The 27998-nt window shown below is 43.4% G+C and overlaps 4 protein-coding genes across 9 annotated transcripts in view; 2 read left to right on the top strand and 2 right to left on the bottom strand.

Moving 5' to 3' along the window:
• Window positions 1-462: 462 nt before the first annotated feature.
• On the bottom strand, window positions 463-5784 carry LOC128600024 (protein shisa-2 homolog). Its single transcript, XM_053612143.1, has 2 exons — window positions 5449-5784; window positions 463-1298 (listed from the first exon to the last, which is right to left on the bottom strand). The coding sequence occupies exons 1-2, from the start codon at window positions 5750-5752 to the stop codon at window positions 742-744; spliced, it is 861 nt and encodes a 286-aa protein (XP_053468118.1). The 5' UTR covers window positions 5753-5784; the 3' UTR covers window positions 463-741.
• A 2757-nt stretch (window positions 5785-8541) lies between these two features.
• spice1 (spindle and centriole associated protein 1) lies at window positions 8542-16724 on the top strand. Of its 4 annotated transcripts, none has more exons than XM_053611575.1 (18): window positions 8542-8922; window positions 9467-9540; window positions 9638-9685; window positions 10022-10162; window positions 11092-11194; window positions 11266-11384; window positions 12060-12145; window positions 12238-12353; window positions 12447-12566; window positions 12812-13071; window positions 13174-13305; window positions 13401-13515; window positions 14117-14230; window positions 14411-14706; window positions 15326-15509; window positions 15964-16045; window positions 16174-16237; window positions 16599-16724. In XM_053611575.1, exons 2-18 carry the CDS (start codon window positions 9469-9471, stop codon window positions 16644-16646), a joined length of 2100 nt encoding a protein of 699 aa, XP_053467550.1. In that variant the 5' UTR covers window positions 8542-8922; window positions 9467-9468; the 3' UTR covers window positions 16647-16724. The 4 variants fall into 4 exon arrangements, with proteins under 4 accessions (XP_053467550.1, XP_053467553.1, XP_053467549.1 ...); XM_053611578.1 differs by lacking the exon at window positions 8542-8922 and adding an exon at window positions 9008-9173; XM_053611576.1 differs by lacking the exon at window positions 8542-8922 and adding an exon at window positions 9009-9157.
• LOC128599688 (uncharacterized) lies at window positions 15755-22880 on the bottom strand. Of its 3 annotated transcripts, none has more exons than XM_053611571.1 (8): window positions 22797-22880; window positions 21716-21800; window positions 21292-21585; window positions 21155-21175; window positions 20142-20414; window positions 19540-19647; window positions 19200-19436; window positions 15755-19087 (listed from the first exon to the last, which is right to left on the bottom strand). In XM_053611571.1, exons 2-8 carry the CDS (start codon window positions 21747-21749, stop codon window positions 17760-17762), a joined length of 2295 nt encoding a protein of 764 aa, XP_053467546.1. In that variant the 5' UTR covers window positions 21750-21800; window positions 22797-22880; the 3' UTR covers window positions 15755-17759. The 3 variants fall into 3 exon arrangements, with proteins under 3 accessions (XP_053467546.1, XP_053467548.1, XP_053467547.1); XM_053611573.1 differs by having other exon boundaries at window positions 21716-22335; window positions 22797-22866; XM_053611572.1 differs by lacking the exon at window positions 22797-22880 and having other exon boundaries at window positions 21716-22787.
• Window positions 22881-22883: 3 nt separating this feature from the next.
• Window positions 22884-27998, top strand: part of LOC128599687 (cilia- and flagella-associated protein 44) — a 16160-nt gene continuing 11045 nt past the window's right edge. Inside the window, exons 1-10 of the mRNA XM_053611570.1 lie at window positions 22884-23639; window positions 23791-23953; window positions 24109-24211; window positions 24700-24916; window positions 25023-25137; window positions 25233-25397; window positions 25888-26043; window positions 26219-26266; window positions 27022-27121; window positions 27737-27831. Coding sequence (XP_053467545.1) covers window positions 23437-23639; window positions 23791-23953; window positions 24109-24211; window positions 24700-24916; window positions 25023-25137; window positions 25233-25397; window positions 25888-26043; window positions 26219-26266; window positions 27022-27121; window positions 27737-27831 — 1365 coding nt within the window. The 5' untranslated portion in view covers window positions 22884-23436. The remainder of the gene's footprint in view (window positions 23640-23790; window positions 23954-24108; window positions 24212-24699; window positions 24917-25022; window positions 25138-25232; window positions 25398-25887; window positions 26044-26218; window positions 26267-27021; window positions 27122-27736; window positions 27832-27998) is intronic.

Genomic DNA, 27998 nt, shown 5'->3' with positions numbered 1-27998 from the left:
TTAGCAACTGAACTTCTACTAGGCTGTTATAGACATACTATGAAACACCATTTCATTACAACTTGGAGACCTTTTGTGTGTATATGTGTACAATTTTTTTTTTGTAACTACAAATAGCTTGCTATATTATTTGTTTAGCTACTTATTTAGTCAGGTCCAGCTAATCAGGTCAGATAAAAGTTCGACAGTCTTAGAACGGTACAAGAAACCGGTCAGATGTGAGATGTTACAACTTAGGGGTTGATTTTTTTTATTTAAATTCTCAAACCAAAAAATAGTACATTATATTAGGATTAATCAGATGTTCTCTGCAGAAACAAAATACCTTCAATGATTAAAAAAAACAGAAACATTTTTGACAAATTAAAAATCATTAAAAATGAAGGCATGTCCGGGGTTAGACGGGACACTTTCTTCTGGGGAGTAGGCGCCACAGGACGGGGGGGGGGGGGGGGGGGGGGGTTGTACCACCTTGGAGATTTCTGGAGTAAAAATATTTTAGGAAATGGGACAGGCACCCTAAGGAGACGGCATTTGCACAGTGTCCACTTCCTCCATGATGTGTGCTAATGATAGGAGCGTGCAGAGTGGATGGCTGTCTTCTCAACATAAACACAGCACACTCACTGTCTGCAGCGCACATGACACACACACAACACTGCGCCTGGCCCTGAACTGACCCGGGATTCAGGTCCTCATGACTTCTGCTCCTCTGTGTAACACACACATACAAGGAGCCTCTCATATAGTCACAGACGGCTGCTTCTGCTCTCCACTCACACTTGTCATGCTCGTCACACTCGTAGGTGGAGGATATGGAGACTGCAGGGCCCTGTAGGCACCCTGCGTAGGGTCCAGGAAGGCCGGGGTGGGTGAGACTGGGTGGGCGTAACCGATGTACTGAGGATGCAGGAACTGACCCTGGTGAGGCATGATCTGCGTCGCCTGCTGGCAGTTTAACACGGAGAAGTTGGTGGGCATGTTGACGTAGACACTGGCATCTGGCGGCAGGCAGCACGATGCCTGGGCGCGCAAAATGGGGGCGGGAGCAGGACCAGGGATAGGACGAGTGGCGCTGGGCGGGGCTGAAGAGCTGGACGAGGTGGCTGTGCTCGACTGACGGGAGGAGGATCCCCTTGAGGTCATCATGGGGATGGACTCCAGGAGACGCCCACCCCCGGAGGTAGGTTCTTGTTTGGGTCGGAGGCAACGACAACAGCACACAGCGACCACCGAGCCGAGCAAGACGAACGCCACGAAGACCGACCCCACAATCAAGAAAGGCACATAGATGGGCACTGCAAAGAAAGAGAGTTAGAGAAAGAGCAAAGACGGTTACTTTGTGTTTAACATAACTCCAAGAATAAAGCGATATGACCTTTAAAATGTGAAGACGCTGAATCAAACCTTAAGTAATGCAATGAAAAACCGACTCGTGCTTAACCTGCCAAATAAATAGGTACATTTCAGTAAAATATGGCATTAGTCTTATTGAATAGTAAACTTGTCAAAGCTTCCTAAGGATTGTTACATTGCTCCAGTGCTAGTTCTCCAAATTTAAACATGTGATTTGCAAATCTGTTTTCAATGTCACTTTACACCTGCTCATTGTGCAACTATCCCTTTATCATCGCTGTGGAAATATAGTGAAAGATAATCTACCACCGATGTTGCCTTCACAACCACAGAGACAAAAGACTTTCTCAAACAAAGCAGCAAAACATCAGGTGGGAAAAAGAGGTCATCAGTCCCTCGCCATTCAGCGTAAAAACACTAGACGTAAAAAATGGCTTTCATGTGCAGCTGTATGTCAAATCAATAGGATACACGGCTCACGTTTTCACATGAGAGCGAGCGAGACGGAGTGAAGAGACGTGGCAGCGATGTGTCCCCAGGGGTTCGGAGTTGCTCATTAGCAGATATTAGTGTTGTTTTGATCAGCTCTAATCTACCGCATGCAGCTGCGCCCTTTCCGACCTTGCTGTCACGGTGTGTTTGTGTGTGTGTGCTAGTGAATGTTGCCTCATATCATCTATAATAACCATGTAAACAGGCTTTTTTCATGGGACTAGGTAAAAAGGCTCATCTTTAGCCATGCCCTGACAGCAAAACGTGTTAATAAAACAGTGGAATATTCCGCAAACCAGCGACATTCGACTGCAAAATGGCGTGCACACGATATGCTAGGATGTATGGATTGTATGTCATAGCTCTACACAGATTCGGGGTAGTGGTGAAGGCTCCATGCTAGTGACGAGCTGGTTTTGAGGTTGGTATCATTCCACCAGCTAAGTCCCAAAGCTGGACTTTGAACTTGTAACTATGCACTATAACTATGTATATTTAAAAATGAAATGACATAGCTTTGGAATATGAAGCATGTATATAAAGATTGACTTTTCCAAGATACAGTATGCGTTTGCTCCTCCTGACCTTCTTGGGTCTCCTTAAGAGGTGCTTGCTTTTAACATAAGTGCACACCTGTTGCATTTTTGTTCAGCTTGGAGCAGCGGTCGCAGAGCCAGACATCATGTGTCTTAGACTGCAGCTGTCTCCTGTTTGCTCGGGTGATTCCCCTCCACCACTGAACTATGGGCTCACGAGTTCAGGTTTCTCAGCGTTGTCATTAGTAAGCTCAAAGCAGAAATAAGGTAGAAGGGAGATATGTGGGAAAAGAAGTTCTTGGAAATCCTTATAAGAAAACGGAGCTGAATGTTGACTGTGAATTTAAGCAGAAAATCCCTTTGGTCGCATGAACACCTAGAATATTTAGAAGTGTAACTGGATGCAAGTGCATAGTTTGAAATCTTAATTGTGGGGGTTTAGTTGTGTGTAGTATTTCTTCTGCTTATATCAGACCTGCTTAATCCCTGCTTTCAAGGACATAATAGTAGGTGAACCGGCTGGTTTTGGTGACACAGCAGACTGACTGCAGAAGTGGACAAAATGGTCTTCTAGCAACGAGAGCTCTTTCCTAAAACGTCACTGTTGATAGGATTTCTAAGATTCTTCCAGGCTGCACTTTAAGCACTCAAACCCAAAGCGAGGCCACCAGACATCCATTTCACGCTCGGAAAGTGTTTTTTTGTGCCTCAGAGGCCTTAGACATGAGCCATTGTTTATGAACATGCACGGCAAGCAGTGCTGTCGCTATGGAGATCCAGTCAAGTCCGAACTGGATCCTCTTGCTGTGCAGCACGCGAGCCGAGTGAACTCTGCTATTAATAACCACGAGGGACAATTTACCATTTGTGTACGTGAACTGACCGGGTTTGCTTTCTAGGGTTGCAATGCTGCCAGTCCAGATTTTACATTTCCTCCCAAGTGGGCTATTAATGAAGGCGCTGGGCAGGATAGAATGGCAAAATCAGCAAAATCCCCAGTGCTGAATTAACACCTATAGTGCTGAATTAAATCTTCGTGTCTAACTAAGGAATAAAACATGACAGCGTGTGCTGTTATCGGAAAACAATCAACGAAAGTTTGGCGTAACGCGCTCTGACGTGAAGCAGGGTTACTGTTATCACCCTGAAGTGGATTAGTTTCCTATAACAGCATCTACTGAAGTGTTTTATTGTTCTTATACCACAACAATTAGCCAGTTTTTAATTGATCCATAAATAACACATTTTTTAAAGGGTTTAATGTTGTGGAATGTCCGACAAGTTAGTTCCTGTTATCACTTACATTACAGCAGCTACTAACAACGTTCCCTCAACAGCCTCTCTTTTTCTCTCTCGTTATTTTGCAATAAGACAGAAATACAGATCTTTTCACGTTACCAAGAAACAGGAAAGAGCAAACTCCTCTGTCCAGAAGCCTCTCCTGTGGCAGAAATCGTACTACCCTGTCAATCAGTGGAGATGCATATATATGCATTCATTTGGCAAAATCACCTAGAGTTACAGCTCAGGCTGAAGTGGAACGGATTTTTGTTTTTAAACCCGTGATTGAGCTGGAACATTTCAGAACAATGTGGCAGCCCTGCCAAGGCGCAGACAAATTCAATGGCAGCTGTCTCAGTCAAACACTATTGTACTGTTAGAAAAGGATGCAATATGATGGATTGAGAACTCCTTTTAATTTTCTCTCCTAGATGCATGAAACCAAAAACCTGACTTCCTTTTCATTGAAGAAAGCTTTGGAAGCCCCCGAGGGCCTCCAACCTTTACAAACTCTCCAAACTCTCCTACAGGATAAGTTACTCCCTCGTCCAGGCCTTAGAGTTTTGTGCTAAACCTCACTGAGTTAAAGCAATCAGGAGCATGCAAAACTTGATTAAGCAGAGCTGCTGTGACTTGGTGCAGACAAAGGACGTGTTGTGTGTGGATATCAACAAGGATGATGCAGTGATCCGTAATTATGGGCGATTCGCCAACGAGTCAGTTCAAACGAGTCTTTTCAGTGAATTGAACAAGCGAGTCGATTCACGAATCGGAATAAAAATCTAAAAATTTGGACAAACTGTCTCTTTTTTAATTCTTTTTTTTTCTCTGTGTTGTCTCTCTTGACTTGTAGAATGTTGGTGTTCAAAGACAACTGAAGTATTTTTTTAGTCTACCTGCTTGATAGTGAACCCTTATAGGGTGACCTAAATATTATATTGATATTATCTAGGCACACAAGTAGTACACTTTCTTTCTTAGCCCTGAAGAGCAATTTGTTTTAAATAAACTGACATGAAATTCCTGAAAAGAATGGGAATCTAGGTTCTCAGTGGAGATTCGGATGCGTAATTTGATTCACTTAAACTGATTCGACCCTTTCAAGAAATCGAATCAGTATAGGGATTCATTAAGCTACAGACATCACTAGCTTGCAGTGTCTATCCAAATATGGAATTAAATTTAAGCAAGAAAACAGGCCAAGTTTCTGTCACATCTCTGATCTCTCATCATGTCACTTATTTAAAATAATATTGATATATTTATATTAAATACATGAACAAGTGAACAGTATTTTCATGGGTGTGGTTATGTGGGTGGCTTGAAAGACGTCTTGTCACCCCTTGCCACCCCCCAACTTACATTTCTGACAAGTCTTGTCAGTGGCATGCAATTCACACTGCGGATTTAATGAAACATCTGTCTATCTTGCACATTTGAATCTTTGTAATATTACACACATTTCCACCACATTCAGTGATATACAGTAATACTGATGTGAAGTGAGATCAGATTTTTATTATTTATTTATTTATTTATTTATTTAATTATTTGTTTGTTTGTTTATTTAAAAAGCAATGTCATCCTGGTGCTGCCCGTTTCTTGCAACGGTATTGTAATGTTTTTTGTTTTTTGTTTTTTTTTTTTTTTTTTGGTAAATGAAGGCAAAAGGGTCTGACTACATTATCTTTATTGTAGAAATTTGGGGATGTTGATATTGTGCGCCTTTACGCACCATAACGACACCTAGGCGATAACATGGTTGAGTGGTGATTCAGTTTACCTGCCCCGGAGTTGTTGCCGTCCTCGTGGCCAGCACCCGGCTCCTCTCTGCCCCGCTTGTCGTTGTCACAGGTGCCCTGGTCGAGCCTGGCCTCTGTGCTGGAGCAGCAGTAACGCAGCTCGCACTTGCCGCAGCAGATGATCGCCTCGGCGGCGTCGTAGCGCTCAGGACACTGGAAACCGTCTCTCCATGCGCCCTGCGGATCCCTCCAGCCGTGGCAGTATTCCCCGCTCGCCTTCACGTCCATCACCGTTAACATGGTCAAAAGCACCGCGAGGGCCATCGGGAACCCCGCGGTTTGCATGCTGCCGCTGTTTATGGAAGCGAAAATAATTTGGTAACTAGATGAAGGATGGGTAAGGACGGTGAGAGAGAGAGCTTTACAAATGTGTCGGTCATTTGTCGATGAGTCTAACAAGGACTAGATCCGTAAACACACTGTCAGTAAATCCAAACCAATACATCCACAAGTATCCACTGTGTCCGAAAAAGCTGTCATGAGACTTCCAGCAAGTTTGCACGAGTTTGAATGAATGATTGCCGCATATTCAAGCTGATAAATAGCTGGTGTGTTTTATTAAAGGCATCAAACAAAGAAGATCCAGTGTTAAAAACTTCTGGCAAGTTGCGCATCAATCCTTTGCCAAGCTGCAAACTTCTGCGCTGCGGAAGCGAAGCGGTGTGTGTGTGTGTGTGTGTGTGTGTGTCCTCCAAAACGCGCTTCTCAAATGTCTTCCCCCAGAGACAGAGCGAAACCAACCCGTACTTCTGGTGCGTAATCCACCAGCTCAAACTCCGCGCGCATTCTCACCAAATCCCCCTTTTTCTTCCTTTCTTTACTCCAGTTCAGTTTGCTTCTGCATTCCTGCACTTTTTCTTTCCCTTTCTTTTTACCTTCCCTGAAGTCCACCTAAATCCACCGCTGATTTCTCAAGTGTCATCTTCCAGAAACAGAAGGTTCTCCGGCTGTTCTCCAGGCTCGGAACAGGGTAAATGATGGACTGAAGGTATTTCTGACATCGTGCCCAGCTCAGGAGGTTGGCCTCTGCGCATGCGCACTCCAGCACTCACCACTTTTTTTTTTGGACTTTTTACAGCTCTGCCAGTTGCCACTGCTAACAAGTGTCATTGGATAGCCCTGTGTGGAGCTTGTCCTCTTTGGACCCTCATGTGGTAGTGGTCAGGGTGCAACTTTTGCACAGGTTCCTTTAGGAATCATCAGGGAATTAATTACTCCTGCATTTATGAACAAATATTAGTTCATTCATTCATTCATTCGTTAGAACTGTGGAAATGCATCAGTGTGGGCAGTGATGTATGGCCTAGTGGATAAGATTAATTTAAACTACTTTCAAATATGTATTTATGTATTTATTAATTTATTATTGTTAGAAGTTAAACAAAATGAATAGTAATAATAAAAGTCAGTCATAGCCCATTAATAAATATAATGCTACGGTAACCTTAATATAAAGCTACTGAACATGTGCATCATATACAGTAGTGATGTATATTCACTCACAGAACAATGGATACTACACTGCACCTTTCCTTATCGAATGGGGTGGTAGTAGTACACCTATTTTATTTGCACCTTTATGTATATGTATACTTCACCTGGAAATGTGTATATAGTGTACCTATAAAAAGATTTAGATTAAAGCTTTAAAGATCCACCATGTGGATCTTTAAAGGTACAAACTGTGCATGCTTGTGGGTACCTCGGTGACAAGGAATCTTGGATTATATTCATGAATAAATCCGTGCTGTGATTATAAAGTGGCCTATGGTAATTATTTTACACTAGAAGAACTGAGAACCCCTGAAGATTTGCATGGATTAGGTTGACAACCATTCATTTGTCAGTCATTTAGATATTAATTAGGTTTCACCGTAAGGTTTTAGTCCTTATCCTAGATACAGGATAGGGCCATAGATTGAATTTCTAAAAGATGCCTCACACACTACTGATAAAGTTCTGAGATTGAATCTCTGGTCATCCCAGCTGTGGATCTGAATGACTGAATGCTTTGCCTTATATGGAGAACAGCTGCCACTTCTGCTTCACCTGTTAAAGGAAAGAGCAGTTTTAGATTAAACAGCAAATTACCCTGGTGTTCATTAGCAGGGAAATGGAGCTGCATGGGATAGTTGTCCAACACCACCACCTGATGGACATAAACGAGCCAAATGTAAAAATCAGTGTAGACCTGAAAACTGAACCGCTGCTTGATATGGGCTAGATTTTGTCTGAAGCAAATGTAGCTACTAAAATGATGTCAATATTCACACAGAGCTGAATCATATCACATATTATGACTTCTAGTTAGTTCCAGAAGCAGTCTCAATGCACTGATACCTATTTATATATGACCTAGGACCAAAATACACCTCTGAGGAAGTGTAGTTTCTGTGCACGTTCACTCCATGTCTGTATGAGTTTCCTCCAGGTTCACTGGTTTCCTTCCACCTCCCAAAACCATGCCATTAGGTGGACTGGCTATAGTAAATTCCCGCCAGATGTGAACGAGTGTGTGAACATGTGTGTGAATGCCGGTGATGTCCCATCCATATTTCACACTGGTCACACACTGACCAGGACAGAGCAGTTAATGAAGATGACTGAATGAAGCTTTTCTAAGCTAGAAGGTTTTCTTAGTAATATGAAGTATTTTCATTAGGAGACCTAATTTCACTACGGTGAAAGTTCACATGAATTCCTCAGTGCATCTGTGTGATCTTGTACATGTGAACTTCTGATGTTGTACATCCCTGCTGAACCCATCCCCCCCCCCCCCCCCCCCGACCAGTAGAAACCATCACATAAACATCTAATGGTTTCCACTATAAATACCATTACAAACCATCAGCTAACCATTAAAACCATTACCATTATTGCTCCTCAATGGTATCCACTACTAGACATAACATGCCATCAATAGAAGGAAACAAATTACCAGTAGAGACCCACAGGGACCATTACAGCTTCCTTTAAAACCAATACAGCTCCCATTATAACCATTAAAACCATTACAAATTCTATGAGGGTTTTTATTGGGGTTTTTTTTTCAACAGGGATGTGAAATTTGGTAGAAATGTCCACATGTGAAGAGTTGTGCAGAGCAATGTAGTCTCAAAATGGAGTCACACAGGAGTCCATGAAGCATATTCATAGGATCTGTGCATTTATAGTTTAGTTACATTGGTGGAAATCATAAGCCATCATTATTATTATTAAGTTAGCATTTATTATTAAGCTCTTATAGTTGCTTGACTGGTCACTTGAATTGACTCAATTCAGTACAAAAACTCAACAACAAACACCCCCCCCCCCCTCCACAAACACACACAAAACAACAACAACAACAACAACAACAAAACACCCAAAAAACAAACAAACAAAAAAACAAGTAGCTCATAAATATTAGTTTGGACATTATGTGTTCTGTTGGTGGAAACTTCAGGAATAGAAAGGTATATGTGACAAAATACAGTTACCATTTTAAAGATTATTTTAAGAGATCAGTTTAAATGAATATTTTTTTGGACAATATTCGAAGCTAACGTTGTTAACGAGTGGCCGTTTAAGACTTTTGTTTTGAAGCGCGCGCTGATTGGCGGTGGTTTTAAAAAATATCTGTTGCGTTTTTCACCGTCAGTTCATAGCAACAAAACACAACCGACTGCCTTTTAGTTTATATCCGGAGAAGTAAATATACACTTCAGTAACTACTACCAGACTTTAGCTTTCTTTATTTTGTCTGTAGTGCGTTAGGTACATTTATAGCTAATCTGAGTTTTTTTTTTTTTAAGTAACAAACTCTTTAGCACAGTTAGCTAGCTCTCGTGCTTCTTGTTCATTTTCTTAGATTTGGTCGCTAAAATAACGCTTTTAAATTGTTGTAAAATAATTTTACGTCTTTTCTAATCTTTCGATATGGAAAAACGTGTTGCTATATAGGTATAAAGTGTTATTAAGGTGTTGGTGTTGACTGTGTTATGCTTTTATGTTGTAAAGGGATGTCTTTTGTGAGGATTAACCGAAGACCAGTGCGAACGAAGAAAGTGTCAGTTCCCAAGAAAGAGTGGGTGGTAAGTGATTAATATATATATATTTTAAATGATATGTATATAAAATGTTTAATCTTGGTCATTTTGCTTATACTGATTCTTTCTCTTCCACCTTCAGAGCACAGTTAATGACCTGTCAGTGCACAAGTCTACAGCTGAGGAACTGGTAAGAAGAAGAAGTCTTTATTTGTCACATTACAGCACAGTGAAATAATAATAATAAAAAAAATTGTAAATCATATCCCAGGTTGGGGTCAGAGCGCAAGGTCAGCCATGATACAGCGCCCCTGAAGCAGAGAGGGTTAAGGGCATTGCTCAGGGGCCCAACTGTGACAGGTTGGGTGGTGCTTGGGCTTGAACCCCCAGAAGGTTCTTCTGATCATGAACCTGAACCTACTAATTAACCTTGACCCTACTAAGAAGTTCCTTTTGCACATTTTACTGCTGGTTTGTGTTGCTCTGTTGTGTATTTTCCTTTCTTAAAACGCGTTTCCTCCATCAGTCCAGGCGTCACGACATTCATCGATCTCGCAACAGAGCTGCTGCACAGTGGGAGCTGAGTGAAAAATCGCTGAAGAAGAGAAAGTCCCGGCCGACCAGCCCTCCTGGATTAGACCAGACCAGACTGCGATTATTCAGAGAGGTACACACACACGCATAGATCACATGTACCATCTATCGTCAACAACAATCACTGTTTATGTTGCAAATTTGAACACAGATACTCTTTTTATTTGATAACAACAAATTTCATTTCATCATTGATTATTTAGTCTAGGTGGGGCGTGGTTTAGTGGTTAGCACATTTGCCTCGCACATCCGGGGTCCGAGGGTTTGAATCCCACCTCTGCCTTGTGTGTGCGTAGAGTTTGCATGTTCTCCTCATGCTTCCGGGGTTTCCCCTGGGTACTCCGGTTTCCTTCCACAGTCCGAAGACATGCTGCATAGGACGATTGGCATTTCTGAGTTGTCTGTTTTGTTCGAATGGGTGTGTGATTGTGCCTTGTGATGGATTGGTACCCCGTCCAGGGTGTCCCCTACTTTGTGCTCGAGTTCCCTGAGACAGGCTCCGGGCTCCCCACGACCCTGTGTAGGACTAGCAGTACGGAAAATGGACGGATGGATGGATGGAAGTAGAGCTGCGACGAGTATGTCATTGTGTCAAGTCGTCAAAAAAAAAAAGTCGATTCACTGATTCCAGGTTTTGAAACCCAAGAGTCAACTCCAAGACCAATACTTGGAGTCGTTTCCACACTGAAAACGATTTAGCTTGCGCAAATAAGGTGAGCAGCGCATGTTTCAGGTAGCGAGAGATGGATATTGGCCTTTATTGAGAATTTTACTGGTCCGATTTGGACTTGGAAGTTACGCCAGAAAAAAAGTGTGCAGCACTACTGAATAAAAATCTGCTAAAATATGTAATCTTATATTTTGGGTGTCTGATGTGAAAAAGTAGTCAACATTCTCAATCACATAAGTAAAGCTCCGAGATGATTTAAGCAGCCACTGTCTCTTTTATAGGCTTGTGAAGCACAGCACACTGCTGCATGAAGCATGTTTGTGTTTACGTAGGTGTTCTCGGATCACTGTGAGCTGCAGGACGTTCTTGCGCGGTCTGATAGAGCGCTGGCGTTGGTGAAAGATCTGTTTGGCGACGCGCCTCGCAGACAGAAAGGTACAGCGTTGTTCCCTCACCATACTTACTAACATTTTTGAAGCTTATTCAAAGATGCGGTTTTGTTCCAGGTTTTCCGAGCGTCACCGTGGCGCCTGACTGCGGGTCGGATTCTGAACTTCCTGTGCTGCAGAAACCGGATCCGCCAACGCAGCTGTCACTGCTCAGCCAGTCGATGATGGACCAGCAGGTACTGAGTGCCGTCTAAGGCTGTTTGTACACGGATCGGGTATTCAACGTTCACACGTACAAACAGAGCGAAATTCTTTTGTTCTGGAGATTCATACGTACTGTATTTAGAATAAAACACTTGGAGGCATGCTGTTCTAGGAAAATAATCAAGGAAAGGATGGTGTGACGCAGGCTGACGTGAAGCGGAGTGACTTACTGTTACCACCCATATTATAAATGATTATTTTATCCTGGCGTGTTTCTTATTCCTCTTATACCTCAGCAATTTGCAAATGTTAACGTTATTTATTGACTTTTTATCCATTTATAGATACGGTAAATGTTGTGGAACATCTGGAGAACATCTGTATAGCAGCTATAAAGAGTCATTCCATCTCGTTTTTCAAGACAAAAAAAAAAAAACACTGCTCGTTTCTTAACGATTTCTCGTAAAGCGCTTAAGAAACGTAAAAGTTATGATTTTACCTCTGACTGATAAACGTTGACGCTAGAGAATCATTCCATAAATGCTAAATTAATACCTCGTTACGAAAAACGTTCATTAAGAACTGCATTATTTGAGGGGTGTGTTGTGGGTTTTTTTGGGGGGGTTTTTTGAGTTTGGAGTGAAGTCCTAAACGCATAAGTGAACGGAATGATGTGAAATTTATTATTTTATAATTTATTTCTTCAGGCTTTAAATGAAGTGGATGATTCTGCAGCAGAGCATTGGGAAGATCTTCAGGATGTCTCAGTCAGCTTTGACACTGAAATGAGCAGGTCATACGCTCCATATTAATACATTATTACAGATTTAAGAAGAGAGGACTAGTCCAGCCGGTATCTAATCAGCTTCATGCACTGTTTTATAGGCTGAAGAGAAAAACGTGTAAAGCAAAGCCTCCTGTTTGGACAACAATTCGGCAGCCACTGCAGCAGAACATGCCTCAGACTCCCTGTAACGCAACAGGCTCTGAGGATCATGCAGGTAAAAAAACACTTCCTGTCAATAGAATCTCACTGAAGTCCCTGAGAAGTTTTTATAAATCTTTTTTATTTTTCTCTGCTTATTCCGAAAAAGCTCTGAACGCAACCCTGGCCGTGCAGCGTCTAAAGTCGAGGCAGTGTCAGTCCGAGGCCGAGCAGTCCACCGCTCTGGTCAATCAGGTCCTCAATCCTGAACCGTCTCCCACTCGTTCAGGTAATGTTGCACAACCTGATGCTTTTAAATGTTCTCTGAATGTTCACAGAGAAATATATGAACCAAACGGAGCAACATACTTAAACAAAGAGACGTTTCTAAAAGTAAGTCAATAGGAAGTAGAGTTTTTACTTTTCTTTCTTTTAGGTAGTTGAAGGTAAAGTTTAAAAATAAATAAATAAATAAATAAAAAGGCTTGTAAGAGAAACCAATAGCTTGAGTAACTGCTGATTTGTCTTTTTCAGGTGGTAAGAGCAGGTCTTTCAGAACCACCAGAGGGCGCTCACCTGAAGCCTCAGGCTTTAGTTCTCAGAGTGCCAATCAGTCGAGCCTGGAGCTGTTGCAGGACATGCTGGCTCAGGTGGAGACCGATCTGGCCTGCTTGGAGACGCAGGAGCTTTTCGGACCCTCGGAGCGACCCGAGCTTCAGCACGGCCGCGGCCTTACTGGCTTCTCCGCGGCTCTCGTCGGTACTCTAGGACGCATCGTCGGTCATCTGAGACGAGTGAGGAAATGCACGGCAGCACTGAATGAATAAGCAGTACGAACACTGATTTTATTATATTTATTATTTTGCCAAGCGTATTGTGTATTTTTGATCTCTCAGAGTGACGAGGAGGCGCAAAAAGAGGCGCGGGTGAGGAGGAGGATGGAAGAGGCGCTGAAGGAGCAGAGAAGCCTGATTGACGCCCTCACAGCGGAGTGTCTCGCACTGAGAGAGGAAAGCGCCGCCCTACAGGTCAGCTGTTCTCCCAAACTACTCCTATTCTATTTTTTTTGTTCTCTTGTTGCACTTTTATGGGCGTAAACTAGTGTTACGGTGTTCTCGGACAGGCGATTCTGCAGGAGCGGATAGCTGAACTCGAACAGCGATTGGACATGGTCATCCTCGCAATGGGAGAGCTGGGAAAAGACGGCAACTCACAGGGCGAGGAGAAAAACACACCAGGTATGGACTACCACACGTTGTTATTATTATTATTATTATTATTATTAGCTATTACAGCATGCATCAGTAGGTACATCAGAGGTTCAGTATTAATCACAAAGCATGATTGAACCTCAGACTGATTCTATGGCATGTGCTGTGCTACGTTTTTTCCACCTCCCCATTCATAACCTTTAGTTTCTTCCTGCAATCGCTTACTGTTTAATGCAGGACAAGTATGATTTCCTCTCTTAAAATGTGCACAGAGACATTTAGAAAGAAAAATAAATCTTGGAAGAGATCATTGCTACCTCTGGTGAATGTACATCATAACCTGTACAGTTAGCTCCCTTTAATAATCTGCCAATGAAGCTAGTATGAAGCCCAGCACGCAACATAACATGACATTTGCATAAAATAACATGGAAATCAAACTTGGATACATCTTAAATAAAAGTAGTGTTTATAATTCATAGCTCTTTTACGCATAAAAGATGATAATGGAAATTATTTGTTAAAATGTTGTAGCGTAACATCAGAACAGCTGGGTGCACGCCAGTCTAATCCATTACAGCCCCATGTTTTATCATCTGCGAGCAAATTTCTGTGTGTGTGTTTGCAGGTGGAGACCTCCAGCCTATAACTGCTGAGAGAGACCAAGAGGATTCATCCCTGATCTCTCCTGCTGTGCTCCTCTCTCCTCCACACCAGAGAGAGAGCAGAAAGCCGTCTACAGGTCAGCTTTTACGGTGAAATTTCTACAGCGACATTTCATAACAGATTTTTTTTCCTCCATCATTGTTGCGTGTAGTATGATGATAATTTTACACTGGCAGTCAGATAATAAATCATAACGATCGTTAAGTACAAACGATCCATCAGAACATGAATGTTGAAATGATTCACCTCCCGACAGCACGCACCCGATCTTCGCTTCACTTCGAGGGCTCTCACACACCAGGCAGCGGGTCACCGGGAGAGTCGGATAACTCCTGCGCTCCGTCCTCGTTCGCCAGCCTGCCTGAGAGCGTCCTGCCTCGTCCCGCCCTGCTGCTGAACCAGCTATCCCAGGATGCTGTACTGGAGCAGATAGCCGAGTTAACCCGTCAGAACGCTGCGATCCAGGCTCAGCTGGCGCACAACCATGCCTCGCCTACACAATGCTTAGACAGATGTGCGTCGCCCCCTGCTGGACCCCAGCCCACACAACAGGTAACGTTATTACTCAGTATTGTAAAGCTTGTTTAGTACTAATGCTTAGAAATATTTAGCGTGATTATATATATTACCATTCAAAAGTTTAGACACTCATTCTTTATTTTAAAGAATGCATCAGGAGATTTTAGAATAATAATAATGTCATAAAAACTCTGGAGTAACACAAATGGAACTATGGGAATTATGTTGTGATAAAAAAATCCTAAATAATTTTATATTTTAGCATCTTCAAAGTAGATGCCCTTTTTGCCTAGAATTTCCAGAAATGTGTTCTTGGCATTTTCTCAACTGATTTCTTGAGGAATTTCCCTGAGATGCTTTTTAAACAGTATTAAAGGAGTTCCCACCTACGCTGGACCGCTGCTTTTTGGAATATTTCGCTCTGGAGTCGTCAGTTTAAAAAAACATTAAAAAAAATTTTTTGTAAATAAAATGTTAGTTTTCTAATGAAAGAAACGAATACGTCGGCACAATTATGTTTTTGTCTACAACACAGATTTCGAACATTTAATCATACAGCTTCAGATGAAAAGGTTTTTAAGATCATGAGAAACGTTTCAGTTGAGTGTCTCCAAACTTTTCACCAGTTGTGTGTGTGCATTTATTTTGGCAGCGTGTGGGTGTGGATGATTCCTCAGTGAGGCTCATGGAGGACAGACTTGAGGAGCTGAACAGACAGAGTGCAGCAGCCAGGGCGAAACTGCTGGAGCTTATCGAGCAGCAGAGACAGACCACATCTCACAGCGCCTCTCCTTCCATCTCCCCCATACCCCCACACTCCACCAGCCCTCACACAGGTGTGTGTGTGTGTGTGTGTGTGTGTGTGTGTGTGTGTGTGTTTCACAGTATGACTAAAGGATTCCAAATATTAGAAAACGATTTCGGGCTACGTCTTGAGTATTCATTAATTTGAGATTAATTTTTTTGACTGTAATCTAAACCCAACAGACCCCCCCCCCTTGATATTGATGTAGTTCATGTATATTGTTTAAATGTGTACAATTAAATGTTTGTAGAGCTTAAAATGAGAAAACACATCAGGTACAAGTAGATATAATTTTAATAATAAATATAATAACTTTGATAATAGTTGGTTGTGATTTTATTCAACCGTAACTAAATTAAAACAGTACGGAAACTCCCTGGGGGTCAGTAATACAAGTGATTGAAAACAAATGTATGGTTTTGATATACAGTACAGTACGTTTGCTCATAACTGAAAATAAATATGAGAAACCGTTCTTTCTGCAGTCGTCGGAAGGCGGACTCCTGAAGCGTGCGCGTCCGTACCTGAAAGGGCCCAGACCTCTCACGCCAGGACAAACAGCAGAAGGTGGGTCACATGCACATTAACACACTCTGCATGTGGTTCTATAAGCTATAAAGCTCAGCAGCATGCTTCTCTGCAGCTGCTCAGGGTTTCAAACCCGTTTTATTTATTTATTTATTTATTTTCTGCAGGTCAGCCGACACGGTTTCTCCACAAAATGTAGAGGGAAGAAAAAAGCAGTCTGCTGATACACAGGTACACACATTTCACACACGACTACAACACAAACACGCACATTCTCAACCCTGTTATGGCGTTCTGTGCCGATAACCTCGCACCGAAATCCACAATTTTGTCGGCCATTTTAAATCTCCTTGATGCAGAAAAAGACTTTTTAGAAAAATCCACTTAAACACTTTTATACATCAAAGTTCACAGCTGCAGAATTTCAACACTGTTTCCATTTCAACCAGATCGCAAAACATTGACCTCTTTTTATCTTATTGTGGGTTTTTTGCATTCACACTTGCATAAAAAAAAACGTTACTAAAAGATAAGTTAAGCCGAGATCCAAGATAAAACATGTCGTCTATCATAGTGTTTGTGCTTTGCGCAGGTGGATAAACTGAAAGAAGGCTGGTTCGCACTTTCTGCTCACGTCTGATAGCTCGACTGACTGGAGGACTGCCGCGACGCTACAGTTACACTACCTGCATTCGTTAATTCTTGTGTCCTTGGCTGTTTTTAGATTTTAATTTTGCACGTCAATAAATTTTAGACAAACATTTGATTGTATGGCTGTAACAGTGATCAGAACACTTTCCCTTTAATAGTAGCATGTAATTCGTAGAAATTCACAACTGTAAAATGATATGGAGCGATAATTGGGTTAGCACTGTATGAGTGGTGGTTGTTATTATTATTATTATTATTATTATTATTATTATTGTTGTTGTTAGGGGGCCAAGCACTGAAGGTACATAGGCACCTTATTGTTATTCTGTCTTTTCTTCTTGTTCTTCTCTCTATGGCAGCCCATAGAACCATCTGGTTAAAAAGTTGTGAAATTTGGCACACTGATTGGGGAGGGTCTAAGGAACATTCTGAGTACATTTGGGCCAAGTGCTGCCAATGCTCTAGCCAGATCCTACCAGAAGGTATATTTCAAATGATGTGGATATTGGAGGTATAGAAAGAATAATAGGTGAGAGAGACTCACCTATTGCACGTAATGAAACAAACCAAAAAGCAAAAAAATTCAATAAAATTGGCTGAAGGTGTGTACACCTGAAAACGTCCTCATAAACCGCTTTCATTCATTATGGTGACGTTAAAATGTAAACAAACCGTTACCAAGTGCACAAAGAAATAACAAAAATCCCATGAGCATGGAGAACACGTTATTGAGCCGCTGCTCAATAATTTATTTTTTGTTTCCGTCACTCCAAGTATCCAGAACACATGGTACTTGAGCATCTCTGCATTGGCTCAGTTTGTGCCTCAACTCGCAGCTACAAAAAAACCCAGAATACACGGTATGTTTGATTCACTTCCTGCAGTGCAGGTGAGTCGATTCAGAGTCGAATTGTTCGCTTTAAAGTGAACTGAGTCCACCTTGCTCAGACGATCTCGGACCGGTCGATTGTTGTGTTCGAACCTACCTAAAGAAATGTACTGAGACAACACAATAGGGTGTCATTTAAACAGACTAAACAATGCATATGTGAAAGGAGTTTGAAATATTATGTGCTCCTTGTGGTCAGGGCATGGGACTGCTTCAAAGTACCTTGCATCCTCTCTGTGGCATGGCCCACAGCCTCCCGCGTCTATAGATAAACTTAACTTCGCACTCGGACTCTGAGGTTGTGATCGCAAAACAGCAGCCTTGTTCCAGGAGCTGAACGGTACATCTCTGCGCTGTACGCTGCAGCTCCTCCCACCATCCAATCCCACTTTCTCTAATCCACATTTTATCATCCTCCTGCGCTAAAACCTCCCCGCTTAAGCTATGCATCACCCGTAATCCTTCCTCACTGAGCCGGGAAACGCGCACGCAACGAGGTTTGCGAACTTCAAAGCGCCCTTTGCTTTCCGTGTAACCCAGGTAGTGCAGGCGCACCAGGAAGGAAGCCGGCTCGGATATTTTGAAATAAAAGTCCTCCTCCACGCCATCGTCGATGGCCACTGGCCCCCTGGTGCTGTTCACCGAGATCAGCCGCGACAACCCAAGCATGTAAAAGGACTCCAGGACGAAGTGGAAACTGTGGCACTCGCCTGGCTGGAGGTAGCGCTTAAGGTCAGAGAGGGTCTCCTGATGCAGCTGCATGAGAGGGCCCAGGCCCAGCTGCGCAGGATTAAACTCGGTCAGAGACATCAAGCGGTTCCAAACTCCTGCATCGAAGGCCTGCGAGTTAAAAGCAGGTCCAGCGAGAACAAGACGGATGTGCTGGGTGATTTGAGCAATGGAGGAGTTTGTGAAATCTCTCATGTTCCTTTCCATTTGCACCGTATCTAACAGTCTTGCGACATATACACACACCTCTCTGTACTCTTGAGCTCGAGGAGTCGCGTCCTGCTGCGTCGAGGCAGCCGCAACGCCGTTCAGAACTTTCCGAATGGCTCGGACTGACACGCCTTGAAAAGATGTGACCCTGTGAAGCTGGGTCCAGCAGGAGTACAAACCCTCCACAGGACTCGACAGATGGAGACCGGCGTGTAGCGGGTGCAGGTCTCTCAGAATTTGCGCCAGAACCCTGATGCTCTGGAGCAGGTTCTCAGTTCCTCCTTCAGTCCAGCACTGCTCCAGCTCCTGCAGGAGAGACGTGTCCACTCGAGCGCAGTCGTGCAGCTGCTGAAGCATCACAGCCAGGCCGCTGCTGGGCTTCATCTTGGGTTCCTCCACCGCCTCGGCCAGGCAGTCCCACACCAGGAAGCTGAAGATGGTCCACAACGTGCAATCCTCACCGCAGTCTGCGCCGTGCAGGTCATTGTGTTCACGCAGATAATCCCAGCTGTGGCAGTGACTGTGGCTCCCACCGCGGACGAGGGCCTCAGCGTCCTGCAGGAGCTTCAGAGACAAACAGCCTCGCTCAGAGAGCTGCACGCCTGGAGAACATGATAAACCATAGTGAAAACTGCACAGTCAAATACACATTCCATTAGAATTTCACTCATTGCTTGACTATTAAAATTAATAGCATGTTTTTTGTCGACCTACTTCGAATCTCAACTTCAGCCACTCTGCTGAGGAGCCGGTCTGCGTCCTGAGTCTTTTCCACGAACAGAGCCACCAGCGCCTCCAGCTGGGCCACGTCGTCTAAGCTCACCCCGTCTAGAAGACACTCTTTGACTGTGCGACATGGCAGACCTACTGCAACCCCCAGCTCGCATACGTTCAGCCTGGCCTCATCTCCCACAGCCACACCTAGCTGAGCTCTCACCTGCTGTAGCACTCCTGAGGAACAATAAATAAACAAATAAATAAATAAATAGAACACGTTCGTAAGCATCGTGACCTCGGACGCTGCGATCGAACAGTGGGATGTATATTCGTTCACCTGAGTAAGGCAGGTGTCCTGCTGCTGTGTCTCGCGACTCCTCTACTGCCACGCCGACGTTGCTGACCTCTTCGCTGTTCAGTGACAGATCCTTTAATGAACTACTGACTGAAAAATAAAAATCACTCACTACACTGTTACAGGTCCTCTCATCAATGTATATTATTTCAGCTTAGCTTTCTAATACGGAAGATCAACCTTGTTATGTGCCGGCTTGAATGGAATTGTGAAATCGTTTATAAACTGTGCTTATGATTAAATCCTGTTCAGGAAATGAATTAATATGACGCGTGAAAATGAGAACAGAAATGCGTGAAGAATAATTCTCTTGAGGTGAATCTCATCCAGTGTGACTTGTAATAATCTTGACGTCTTAATCGCACCACCTGAAACCTGCTGGACATGTGACTAGTAGAGGTTATTGCATCATAAAATATGACAGCCTATCAGCTTCCAGTATGAAAATGCAAGCAGCACAACACTGATTTGCTAGCGAAAAAGGGGTAGGGTTTTAATTGACATATTTGTGAACTCTGGTCGTTTTCACTGTTCGTAGATAAATGTTTCACTTGGTTTGGTGCGGGAGGACTGACCCACTATACCTGCGTGTCCTGTGTCCTTAGCGTTTATGTCTTCGGCGAGCTGAGGGTCTTCGTCGTACAGCGCCGTATAAAAGCTCTTGCATGCCGTCTCTCCTTTAGCAAGGCAGATGGTCAGCAGGGTCTGGCTCTGCTGCGTGGAGGTCGGCGCCGCCTGGATCTGCTCCAGATCGAACTGTGTGAGGGTGCCGCTGGAGAACAGAGCCAGAGACACAGGCAGCACGGAGAAGCCCAGGCGGCTGCACAGGCAAGAGAACTGAGCCTGCAGTTTCAGCTCTGAGAGGAGCCAGAAAAGAAACAAAAATCTGAATACACTTCATGTTGAACCTTGAACCATATCGAGTTTCACGCCAGTCAGCCAAGAGCGGAAATCTGAGGCTACAGTTGGGTACAGGATCACCCAAACTATACGGTTCAAGATTAGACAAATAAAAAAAAAGTCCTGCTGCAGCAGGGTCAGCAGTTCATGCTGGTGGTGGTGGTGTAACGGTGTGGGGAATGTTTAATAACAGTCGAGCATCGCCTATCTGAGTACTGTTGTCTGAGAGTGAGCACAGAGTACAAGGTAAATATTATTTGTAAGCAGCAAGTCATCATCCATCCATCCATACCGTTTATCCTACAGAGGGTTGCAGGGAGCCTGGAGCCTATCTCAGGGAACTCGGGGCACAAGGCAGGGGACCATCACAGGGCACAATCGCACACGTTCACACACTATTGACAATTTGGAAATGCCGATCAGCCTACAACGCCTGTCTTTTTGGACTAGGGAAGAAACCGGAGTACCCTGAGGAAACCCCTGAAGCACAGGGAGAACATAAAACATGGGGAGGTGGGATTTGAACCCCAAGCCCCGGAGTTACAAGGCAAACGTGCTGACCACTAAGCCGTGACCCTCCAAGTAGTCAAGTGACTAAAAACAAAAGAAATTACAGGCAGGAACCCAGAATCGAACCCTGAGGGATTCCCAGTAATATGATAGCAGACTGTTTAAAAGAGTATAAAAAGAGACAAACCTGTGGGTCCACGCTGGATCTCTATAAACAGAAAATAAAATAAATAAAAACAACAGATAATACTGTTAGTGGATATAATTCTGGACTTTATTTTATGAAAAGTGAAATACAGACAGTATCCTGCGTTTACATGGTACCTGTTTCAACAGCCAGCCAGCTGCGCAGACGTGGGTAATGCTGCTTACATTCCCGCAGACACTCCAGGAAGCGCACAGCTCCGTTCTCGTCCATCTGACCCTGAACAATCTCCAGCAGCTTGCGAGCGCTCTTCTGTGGCGTCTTTTCCGCCTTCACCTCGTGGTAGTTATCCTGAGACAGCAGACCTGCAGCCAGGATGCAGTCTAACAGCGGTGCCAAGTTATACAGAGACGCCACCAGGAGCTGCTGAGACGCCAACAGCTTAGCCTTCACCGACTGCCTGTGTCTCGAACCTGGGATCAAACATCGAGTACGAGTAACACCCTGCGTTCATCAGGCTGAACGCTCACTGGACGTTAACCATCAGAAAACCTCAAAGTGTGTGTACGTTTGCTCAGGTTTAGTTTAGTTTAGTGTACGCACCTAAATCAGGGCACGTCTGAGGGTGGGACGACATGGTCAGGCCTCAAGGTCATCTACACGGCTCAACTTCTAAAAGGCCCGAGAGCTGCAAAATAACGGCAGAAACGATTAGCGCAATTATTCAGATGAATGCACTTTTCTGTACCGCTTATCCTACACAGGGTCACAGAGAAGCTGGAGCCTATCCCAGAGAACTCGAGGCACAAAGCGGGGGACACCCTGGATGGGGTGCCAACCCATAGCAGGGCACACACACACGCACGCACGCACACACACACGCACGCACACAAACGCCAATCAGCCTACATCGCATGTCTATGGATTGAGGGAGGAAACTGGAGTACCTGGAGGAAACCATGAAAGCATGGGAAGAACATGCAAACTCTGTGCGCACAGAGCGGAGGTGGGATTCGAACCCCCAACCCCAAACCACTAAGCCACTATGCCCCCCTAAAAGTGGCACCACCAGGGGTGGTATAGAAGATGGATGGATGGATGGATGGATGGTGCGGACCGGTGTTGCAGGCGGTATTCGATCCTGAGCTCGGCTTACTCTCTGTAGGGAGAATCCCATCCAGGGTGTATTCCCATCTCACGCCCAGTGACCACTGGCCACTGATCTAGGAGAAAGCGCTTAATGAAGAACGCTTGAATTCTGACATGCCACTATTTGACCACAGCAGTGAATAAACGCAAGGAAACATCTGTAAAAACACATCTGTAAAGGTACACTAAAGGTACTTGTAACTTGAAGAGTAAACGTCTATCTATGTAACTTAAAAGTCCTAAGAGGATGTAAAGTTTCGTGCTCATTGACTGTAAGTCACTTAATAACGCCGTGTTGTGTAAACATCTCACTGCACGCGCTAATTAAAGTTCAGCTGTAACTCATTTACATATATGCAAAATTGTGAGCACGCGCGTCAATCCACTTCGTTCCTGGCCGACCAAAATCGTGTTAAATTGTCAAACTGAGACGCTAAAAAGACCAAATATGACAACTTTATACCGTTATACATTAGTAACAATTAATATAATGTATTTACATATGTATATATCCTAAAGGTTATGCGGTACTCACGGTGGTTGAAACAAAAAAGCTCTTCACTTCCTGAAAGTTGTCGCTAAACTCCGGGAAAAGGTTCAAACTTGATCTCTTCAGCAACCGATTTATAAAGCTATAGATTTCGGTACTATCGGGAACCACAAATTACTATCCGAACCGCGGCGAGTTAATAAAAACAGAACCCGACCTGTTCTTACACGGTCGGTTCAACTCCAAACTTTTAGGCTACAAGGCTGTGGCTTAATTTACTACAATACTAATAAACTACACTTCCCAGAATGCATTCCCAACACGCGACACGCCTCCCTTACAGTTACTAAGGTTTCGGGTTCAAACAAAATAGACACCTCAGACCAGAGTAACCCGTTTCACAGAGAAGGTAAAGTCGTTTTTATATGGTGTGAATGTTTTTAATGAAACTGTAGGAGGAGGATTTGTGAACCAGGGGTATTTAGTATTTTGGGTTTGGTTTTCTTGGATAAGGGGCAGTTGTGTAAAAATGGTTAAAAATAATGAAAGTGTCGTTTGTATGTGCTTCATCTGGGTTCTCCGGTTTCCTCCCAACTCCTGAAAAACATGTCAGTAGCTGAACTGGCTACGATAAATACCCACTAGGAGTGAATGAGTGTTTGAATATGTGTGTGTGGTGCCCTGGATGGATTGTGTGTGTCGCATGTGTGGATGTATTTCTGAAAACACTTGTTTCGAAAGTATTAGCACCCCCTACCATTTGGTGAAGCCTGAAACTCCTTTATATTCTTATGTTTGTGCTGGTTTTCAGCAGAGTTTCAATTCAGAGATGGCCGTCGCGTTTACAAGCCCAGGTTCAAACATCCCGGAGAACCTACTGCAACTATCGTATCCTGCAGTTAAACAGCATATCTGTCTATCTATCTATCTATCTATCTACCTGTCTGTCTATCTCTCTCTCTCTCTCTCTCTCTCTCTATCTATCTATCTCTCTATTTCTCTACATACTCCTGAGATGCAATCCTTAACCACGAGCCAGGCATTCGTTCGGGTATGACTGCAGGCGACGAGGAAACCTGCAGCTGCTGGACGAGGACACACTGGCCTTCGTGGCTGGAAACGTGTTGGTTCTTCTAGACATGAACACCAAACAGCAGCGCTATATCCCCAGCCGCAGTGGAGGCGGCATCGGTGCCATTATGGTACTCTGACACGCTGGTCTCCTATGACCAGAAGTTATGCATAGTTAATAAAACGATAATAAAATGTGACACAGCTGGCTAAGATCCTTTTTCGTCTTTTGTGTTGAAGTATTTGATTGATGCATATTTAATCCTCTTTCTGTCCGTGTCTGAAGCCTCATCCCAGTCTGAGATATTTCGCCATGGCAGAGAAAGGCAAGCAGCCTGACATAATTATTTATGAATATCCGTCGCTGCAGCCCTATCGTATCCTCCGAGGTATTGTCTAATATGCGAAACGACTACATTTTATTTGACGTTTGTCTTTTATCAAACTTATTTTCAAACTTCCATAGATAATAAAAAACAATCAGTTTTTCCACATGAAAACCTTAAGTTTTCTCCTTATATCCAAGATGATTTTTTCCCCTAGCCAAGAGCAATGGCTTAAGGGTGATGTATAAAGATTTAATACAGTTGTTATAACTGTTAAGTAACTACAAGCAACTATAAGTGGATAAAATGTACAATATGTCGTAATGTAATAAATAAACAGTGTAACTGCTGACACATTTCTGTGGTATAAGAAGAACGTGCTGGACCAGATGACAGAGACAGCACCCAGTCACTGTTTATTTTCATATAACAGCATGTCTCCGAGTGTTTTATTCCTCACTTGTGCAACACACTGAATGGACTCACTGAGGAGAATGTTAATGATTGAAAAAGAACCGAAATGAACGTGTTTGTATTCTTGTGTTAAACAGGAGGCACGGGTAAGGCATACAGCTGTGTGAACTTTAATGGTGATGGCACGCTGCTGGCGAGCGTCGGAGGCGCTCCTGATTACATGTTGACCGTGTGGGACTGGAACCAGGAGCAGGTGGTGCTGCGCTGTAAGGCCTTCTCTCAGGACGTCTACCGTGTCACGTTTTCTCCAGACAACCCGGGCCAGCTCACCACCTCCGGCTCCGGACACATCAAGTCAGAGTTGATTCATCACCGCGAACGTTCACGTGTACGCTTTTAACGCTAATAGTCATCGATCTGGTGTGTGTTTGGTTAGAATGGAATTCTGCTTGGTTTGTAGGTTCTGGAAAATGGCTGACACCGTCACTTGTTTGAAGCTGCAAGGACTGCTGGGAAGGTTTGGAAAGACCGCTCTGACAGATATAGAAGGTTATGTTGAGCTCCCTGATGGGAAGGTGCGTTTGCTGGATACATGCTTATGCTTATACACACAGCATGTATGACGTACCTTATCGTCACGTCTCGCTCGCTCTCTCTCTCTCTCCGTCAGGTGGTCTCGGGTTCAGAGTGGGGAAACATGCTACTGTGGGATGGAGGTCTGATAAAGGTCGAGATCGGACGGAAAGACGGACGCACCTGTCACGCAGGGCCTATACAGCAGTTCGCTCTGGACGAGGGAGAGCTGATAACCGTGGGTGCAGACGGAGCAGTCCGGGTGAGTCGCGTCAACAGGGGCTGCTGATTCTGAAGTGTGATCTGAAAGTGCTTTATTCTGGAACAAAAAAGATCTAAAGATGATCCAGGACAAAAAAAAAAACTATCTAGAGCACGAATGAATATTCTGTGACTCTAAGCCTTGACCAACGTACATATATATATATATATATATATATATATATATATATATATATATATATATATATATATATATATATATATATATTATACATTCCAGATTTATAATATAGGACTACTGTTACATTTGATAATTTTACTTACGTCACCAAGTTAGTCACTAAAAACCAAAGGTCTACTGGTTGCACACACATAAAAAGCAGCATTTTCCAGATCCCTGTGCATCTGGTTTCCGAGTCGAACTGTAAAATGTTTAGCTGTTGATATTCATACATATCCAAGTACACAGAATTTAAGCGGTGTGATTTAGAGTAATATGAATAATACAGTAAACAGTATGTCTGTTGTAGTGCTGGGACTTTGAAACCATCGATACAGCAGACTGCGTGGACGACAGCGGGCTGTTCGAGATCGAGCCCATGAACGAGCTGACTATAGGCCGCAACGTGAGCCTTTCCTCCATGGTCAGGAGCGCCGTCCCAGACTCCACTATCTGGTTTGCACAGGTCTACACACTTTCCTAAACTCAAACTGATCACGAACGATCGTCTGTTATAGCGTAGCATAGCATAGCAAAACACCCTACATCGCTGTATGAGAACGTAACGAGTGCATAACGAGTAACTCTAGCTGTTTTGCTGTTTTAATGTTTTTGTATGATCAACATTTGTGTCCTTTCAGGATTCTAATGGAGGAATCTGGAAACTGGACTTGTCGTTCACCAATATAGTGAGTTTTTTTTAATCCCAGTTGAGGCTAAAAATATATATCGCAGAATATCTCTTTAAAGGCGTATTCTTAAATAAAAATGAAACAGATCGTTTTCTCTCAACTCAGTAAAAATAATTATCAGTCTATCAGAAACCTGCTTTTTTCAGTTTCTCTGCTACAACCATGTTTACGCTCTAAAAGTACAGCGGAATTAACTTCATTAACGCTTCGAGGACGGGATAGACATGGATATGGAGCGCTGATCTGTTGATCTGTTTTACGTTGGGTTTTTAATAACAGGCCAATTATAATATTATTTTTTAAAGGGAGGTGGGCTGTAGTTTGGATACTCCTGCCCCCTACAAACAGTATGTGTATTGCAATCATATTGTATCAGACTGGATTGGTCGGCCCGTACGGGATTTCGCATTTTTTTGTGTGATCGTTGCGGCTTTTTTTGTTGAAAATAGCGAAATCACATTTACACGAAATTGTTTAGCACGGTCGTTCGCAGTGATGTTTGTCGGTAAACGAGACCTTTTAGCTGTACTCATGTTTGACGCACGTGAATCGAAGAGGGTTTTGGCTGAACGCATCGTGTGACATCATCACGACGCGTCTCGGCCCGAATCTGAGGAAAATCTGCGGTCATTTTTTAAAAAATCTCCAGCTCCTCTGAGTACTGTAGCGTTTGCTTGATTTTGAGCTAATTTCTGCGATCGCAGAATCCTGCAGGGACTGACTGGTGCTACTGTGTGTGTGTGTGTTTGCAGACCCTGGATCCTGAGTGTCTGTTCTCATTCCACGCTGGTGCAATCGAGGGAATGGATGTGTCTGGATTCAGTCACCTGATGGCCACCACTGCATTCGACCGTAAGACCCATTATACTTATACCAGGACTGAAACTCCCCTAGACTACACCAACGGGAGTTTTAAGTACCTCTTTAAAGGTCGTGCAAGCACTCCTTACATATTACAGTCATATAACTTCTTTTAACTCATTTTTTCCCCCAACTCAGTAGCTAGCTCAGAAGGTGAAAGCTAGCATGTGTTTGCTGCACAACACACACGTGAAGCCAATGCCATCTTTTTCACTTTGATTGGCAGGGGAAAGAGAGTAACGCTCTCCCTTCCACACAGAACACACGGACACTTATGCTCTGTTGGATTTCTGGCCACGGATGACTGTGGCGTTGTTTCAGTGGATTTGTAGTCTCAGAACAACAGTGCGAATGTTTTTTTCTGGGAGTCCGATCCTGCCCAGGATAAAGCTAAATAGATAAATGATGATGAATGAATGAATGAATGAATGAATATTCTTAGCTCTGCTTTTAATAGAATGTTTCCCCCTCCATTTTCCCACCATGTTATATATATATATTATATGGCAGTGTTTAATGATTATTTGTGTAATATTGTCAGTATTGTTACAGGCTTCAACACACACACACACACACACATACACACTCTTTTCCTCTTTGTGGCAGGTTCACTGCGGATTTTTGACTTCCTTTCCAACAAGGAGCTCACAGTCAGCCATTACAGACAGGGAGGAAGCGCTCTCACCTGGGCCCCTCGTACGGTGTGGACACTAAATCACTTCACATCCTGTGCAACCCTGTTATGTCTGTTATTTCCTTTGATGACTGTTTGACGTAGGGCATCTCTTATGATTTGATAGATAGAGTTACAATTGTAAGTTATCGATTTAAACAGTATTTTTGTGGCCTCCTAGTGCTCGGGGATCCT

This window comes from Ictalurus furcatus, chromosome 23 (genome assembly GCF_023375685.1).
Source record: "Ictalurus furcatus strain D&B chromosome 23, Billie_1.0, whole genome shotgun sequence".
In the NCBI taxonomy this organism is placed as follows: domain Eukaryota; kingdom Metazoa; phylum Chordata; class Actinopteri; order Siluriformes; family Ictaluridae; genus Ictalurus; species Ictalurus furcatus.
This window is presented reverse-complemented; position numbering and strand designations above follow the sequence as displayed.

Excerpts from the sequence above, each read along its gene's own strand:
- LOC128600024 (XM_053612143.1), bottom strand. The coding sequence starts at position 5,752 with ATGCAAACCGCGGGGTTCCCGATGGCCCTCGCGGTGCTTTTGACCATG. Across the intron at positions 1,299-5,448 it reads CGGCAACAACTCCGGGGCAG|TGCCCATCTATGTGCCTTTC; the intron begins GTAAACTGAATC and ends CTTTCTTTGCAG.
- spice1 (XM_053611574.1), top strand. The coding sequence starts at position 9,448 with ATGCTTTTATGTTGTAAAGGGATGTCTTTTGTGAGGATTAACCGAAGA. Across the intron at positions 11,385-12,059 it reads AGTCGATGATGGACCAGCAG|GCTTTAAATGAAGTGGATGA; the intron begins GTACTGAGTGCC and ends TTATTTCTTCAG. Across the intron at positions 12,354-12,446 it reads AGGCTCTGAGGATCATGCAG|CTCTGAACGCAACCCTGGCC; the intron begins GTAAAAAAACAC and ends ATTCCGAAAAAG.
- LOC128599688 (XM_053611571.1), bottom strand. The coding sequence starts at position 21,749 with ATGTCGTCCCACCCTCAGACGTGCCCTGATTTAG. Across the intron at positions 21,176-21,291 it reads CTGGCTGGCTGTTGAAACAG|AGATCCAGCGTGGACCCACA; the intron begins GTACCATGTAAA and ends TTCTGTTTATAG. Across the intron at positions 19,088-19,199 it reads GGCTGAAGTTGAGATTCGAA|GCGTGCAGCTCTCTGAGCGA; the intron begins GTAGGTCGACAA and ends CATGTTCTCCAG.